This window comes from Cucurbita moschata, unplaced genomic scaffold, assembly GCF_002738365.1.
Source record: "Cucurbita moschata cultivar Rifu unplaced genomic scaffold, Cmos_1.0 Cmo_Scf00011, whole genome shotgun sequence".
NCBI classification, from domain to species: domain Eukaryota; kingdom Viridiplantae; phylum Streptophyta; class Magnoliopsida; order Cucurbitales; family Cucurbitaceae; genus Cucurbita; species Cucurbita moschata.
In genome coordinates, this window is record NW_019268527.1 from 1,568,747 (window position 1) to 1,574,027 (window position 5,281).

The following is a 5,281-nucleotide window of genomic DNA, read 5'->3' on the forward strand; positions in this document are numbered from 1 at the left end:
CGGGCTCAACCTGAATCTTGCTTGCCTTGTTAGCAAACTCTTCCCTAAAGCTGGCCAAAAGAATGATGGGTTCCTGCAAGCAATTACAGCAATAGCTTGACTGCTACAACAATGGCGGCAACCTTCATAACCGACAATCATTTCTCATCATCCAATCCTGTCGAAACTCTCCGACACCGTTTTCATTCTGGGCCGAACTTCCGGGTCACTCTCTGTACAGGCGAGCGCCACGTGGAATACAGCAAGCACCTCTTTCTTGGCATGTACTTCTTGTAGAAGAGAAGGGTCAACCAAATCCGACAACGGCTTAGCTTCTTCAAACCCTTGCCTGACCCACCTCACCAAATCCGGAATCTCCAAAGAACTCGACCCGTTCGGAGAAAGCTCCGGCGGCTTTCCGGTGAGCAATTCGAGGACCATGACACCGAAGGAATAGACGTCCCATTTTTGGGTAGGGCGGGCGCCGGGAGCTCGAGCCTCCGGAGCGCAGTAGTTGTTGTTGCGGTCGGTTGGGGCGGATTTGAGATAGGAGAAGGCGCCGCCGATGAGGCCGCCAGAGGAGGAGGGATTGTTGCCGGTGATGGTGATCAACCTGTTGAGGCCGAAGTCGGAGATGTGGGGGCGGAATTCGTTGTCGAGGAGGATGTTGGAGGGCTTGATGTCGCCATGGACGAACTTTCTTGGGCTGCACTCGTGGAGATAGGCCAACCCCCTTGCAGTTCCCTTGCCAATTCGTAGTCTGGTTGACCATGAAAGGGTTGAAGATGGCTGCCCGTTTCTCCCTGTTTGGTTAACATCAGGAATGCGTCACATCAGTTCCAATTTCCAAAAGCTAGTCAGAGACCAAATGATAATAAAGAGTATATTTTTTCAAATAGGAATTATGGACAATGGTGGCTTAGTAAAGCGGAGGGTATAAACTAGTTGTATCAGTCGTAAGTCGTAATCGTAGGAGGGATTGTGCGTGATCTTATTTGATTATAACTCCCTCATTTTCTAAGAAGTTACTTTTCTCTTACTCGGGATGAACTACTCTCTTGCAAAGAGCCTTTCTTCTATTCATTCATGCAATAGGTGCATAGAAGTTGAAGCTTTGACCCGTAGGTCTTGGAGTTTTCTTTGATTATCAGACGAATACGAGAAGGGGTGTCAAGAATGCCATGGAGGTCACAAGGTCTAAAATTTTCTGACTTACCGTGGTAGGTTAGTGAGTTGGGGATTGGACTAAGGCAGGTATACCTAAAAGCTCAAAGCATCTAGACCCAAAAAATCTATCCAGCTCGAACTTACTCATTTTCGATATTATACTTCAACGAGCCAAAAACCATGGATATATACATTAAAATATTACACTTAGGTGGTCTCATAGATTTTTTCCCAAATTTTACACCTCCCTAAAATTATACATCAACTACACTTCAGGGTGTACATGGGTCGTGTTAGGTTGGGTTTAAGGAATCTTTTGGACCAATCCAAGAGTTCGGGTTGGTTAGATTAGTAACCCAACCTAATCCAAAAATTCCATTTGTTAAAAAAAAAAAAAATTAAAAGTTTTATCTATCCAAAATTCATAATTATTAGATACCAGATAACAAAAATATTAAAAATTCACAAACAAAAACAAATAAATTTATAATAATTTAAAAAACAACTTCACTTACATAACATGAGCATCAAAAGTGCAATAGTTTAAACAAAAATAAAATGATACTATAATATAAAAGTTGTATATAAGCACGTCAAAGTTGTTGGTAATCCTAAAATACCAAAATTTGACAAACTCATGAATATGTATAATATGTTAATGTATATTATAAATTTTTTGTTTGATTCGGGTCAACCCTAAGTTTTGTCCAATAAACTCGAAACTAAAACCGAATTTATTCGAATTTATAAAAAAATAAACCAACCCAAGACTTAAAATGATTGGGATTAAGACTAATACATTTGAAACTTCATCCTACCAACTATTTTCAAGTCACTTGGAATGACCTAATTGGGAATAGGCAAAGAGTTGACTGGTTGATTCTAGACTCGTAGCCTCAGAATGCCAAAGGAGCAGCGCCCACAATCCAAGGCTACGTGGAAAGTGCAGTGGGCACAGCGCGGGGACAGCCATTGTTGGATCCCATGCTTGGCAATGACATTAGGCACCAACCATTGTGCCAAAACTACACCCCTTCAAGTACCGACCCAAAACTAGAAGACAATTATCCAATATGGGAATTTTCTCCCCCACTCCACCCAGATAAATGTTAAAAAAGAACTTTGCATTAATTGTGTCTACGGCCGCCGAAAAGATCATTGATGAACGGTCAGCTGAGTGGAACCCATATGTCCAAAAGCTACCAGGGGTTGGAAAGTTAGCCCACTAATGTAATAACTAATTACTGGTATTCTGTGACGTAGAGACCTGAATTCTAGCTACGAGATCATGGAGATTGTGAAAATAAAAGCAATCCCAGAACAGAGAAACAAGAACAATCGGGAAGATTGTGAGAATTAAAGCAATCCCAGAACAGAGAAACAAGAACAATCGGGAAGATTGTGAGAATTAAAGCAATCCCAGAACAGAGAAACAAGAACAATCATGAAGATTGTGAAAATTAAAGCAATCCCAGACCAGAAAAACAAGAACAATCAGGCAGATTGTGAAAATAAAAGCAATACCAGAACAGAGAAACAAGAACAATCGGGAAGAATGTGAAAATAAAAGCAATCCCAGAACAGAAAAACAAGAACAATCAGGTAATCGAGTGGAAAGGAATGATTGAACGTACCACGAAGTGCAGAGGCCAAGTTTCCATTGGAGATAAAATCACTGATCAAGAGCTTCTCATCTGGCGCCCAGTAATAAGCTCTCAGTTTCACAATATTGGGATGTTTTACCCTTCCAATGGCCTGCACCTCCGCCGCGAACTCCTTATACCTCTGTTCTCCGCCTTCGCCCAGCCGCCGTACGGCCACCGGAATCCCATTTCCGAGCACCACTTTGTACACAATCCCCAATCCACTCTTTCCCAGCACATAGGCCGATGCTCTCAGCAGCTCGTCCAGCTCGAACGTAAAGCCTTTGTCTATGGCCACAAGCCCTCCTTCTTCTCTGTTTCCGTCACTGTTCTCCTGTTCCTCCATTTCGGACTCCTCGTTCTTATCATGTCCATTCATACAAGGAAAATTGCATAGATCGTTTTTCTGGTTCCCTCCGAGTTTTCCTTTGGACGTACAGCTACAGCCGTTCGGATTGTCTTTACTTCGCCAATATATGTATACTATTACCAGGCCGATAAACGCCACTCCGGCGGCATCGGCGGCAGAGATGAGAATGATTAATCCGGCGCCCAAGCCTTTTCCAGGGGCATTGTACGAAGGCCTAGAAGCCGGATTTCCCGGTGAGCCACGCTCTGAACTCCCACAGGATTTCTGAAGAGGAAATCCGCACAACTTAGGATTGTTGAGAAATGCAGTTGGTCCCTGATTTGCAAAAGAACCAGTCTGAGGTATGCTTCCACTCAAATTGTTGCTCCGGAGGTCGAAACTCACCGTCACCGGCAAATCTCCTAGCGTCTTCGGAATTTTTCCCGATAAATGATTGAAGGACAGGTTGAGGGTACCGGAAAGTGTCGTCAGTTCCCCCAAATCTTCCGGAATCGGTCCACTGAAATCGTTGGATGAGAGGTCGAGTTGATGTAAATTATCCATCTCGGACCACACACCAGAAGGAATTTCTCCTTCAAATTGATTTCTAGCGAGTATCAAACGCTGCAATTGCTTACAATTCTTCAATTCGTCGGGGATTGGTCCAGCGAAAGAATTGTTAGAGAGATCGAGGTTTTGAAGCCTCGGAATGTTGCAGATCGAAGGGGGAAAAGGACCAGAGAGATTATTACTATAGAGAAATAAGCTATGCAAAGAGGTAGCATTAAACAACTGCTCCGGTATCGAGCCGTAAAAATTATTGTTATGGAGGTTCAATCGCCGGAGATAAACAAGCGAACCAAGCTCAGAAGGAATATAGCCATGGAGATTCTTACCAGAGAGAGCAATCCCAACCACACGCGAATCACCGGAAACATTCATGCAAGAAATGCCAGACCATCGGCAAGGCGTGGAGTCATTCTCGTTCCAATCAGAGAAAATAGATGAATCAGGCGACTGATCAACCGCTGACTTGAGAGAAAGAAGCGAGAGACCGTCCGGCGAAAGGGCTAAAACCTTGCACGAGACATGAAAGTGAAAAATGAAGAGGAGAAACAACAGAGTCTTCTTCATCATCACCACCGTCGTTTTCCCCGAAAGCGGCGGCGACGGAGACCGGCGAAGGAAGCAATAAGCAGAAAAAATGGAGAAAAAGAGGAATCGAACGGCGACGAGAATATGGAGGAAGATCGGAGGTTGATCGGAATGAAGAAGAGGAAGTGAGATATGTTGTTAAAGAAGAAGAGAGGTGGTTGCCTATGAGAATGAAAGGATAAATAAAAAGGATAAAATAACGGTAAAAATTAAAATTACTCATTTTCATCTCCATTATTTCAACTTAATTTTCATTATTATTATTATTATATTGGTAAAAAGTAAATCTGAACGTTCGATCATGAAAAACTTTCGACGATTGAACGTTGTTGTGAGATCCCACCTCGGTTGGAGAGGCAAACGAAGCATAAGAGTATGAAAACCTCTCTCTAGAAGACGAGTTTTAAGTCCAACCTTGAGGGGAATGTCAAAAGAGTATCATATCTGCTAGTGGTGAGTTTAAGCCGTTACAGTTAGATTTAGGGTGTGGATGTGTTTGATTACAAGAATTTTGAGTCATAGTGTATCGGTAAAAATAAACGAGAGTCCATAAATGTGCATCTTATCTTAATCCCGAGCCTTTGTATACCATAATGTATGATTATGGAAAATGGCACGTGTTCTGAAGATCAATGTGGATGATCGCTTTCTCGACCCAGGTACTTGCTTGTCGCACATTCAGAGTGCAAATGAGATTGTGAAGAAAAAACGTGCGTCCATGTAGTCCAAAACTACTATCTTCGAGTAGTTTGTAGACATGGACATGGTATTCAAGAGAAGTCATTCAAGTAGAGATCGAGCGGGAGCAAGAGCAAACTCACAGAGTTTTCTCTGGATTGTGAATTAAACGAGAGGTCAAAAAGAGATCCAAAGGGAGATACGAGACCAAAAAACTTCCGTCAAGAGCTCTCTCAATTGAAAATTAAATAAAAGCGGTAAAAATTCAAAATGGAAAAAAAAAAAAAAAACACACGCATGTGCCCAAAAT

At 42.5% G+C, this 5,281-nt stretch overlaps 1 protein-coding gene across 1 annotated transcript; it reads right to left on the reverse strand.

Moving 5' to 3' along the window:
- Window positions 1-4,469, reverse strand: LOC111449683 (receptor protein kinase-like protein ZAR1). The gene is made up of 2 exons (XM_023089685.1): window positions 2,781-4,469; window positions 1-782 (listed from the first exon to the last, which is right to left on the reverse strand). Exons 1-2 carry the CDS (start codon window positions 4,273-4,275, stop codon window positions 148-150), a joined length of 2,130 nt encoding a protein of 709 aa, XP_022945453.1. The 5' UTR covers window positions 4,276-4,469; the 3' UTR covers window positions 1-147.
- Between the last annotated feature and the right edge of the window lie 812 nt (window positions 4,470-5,281).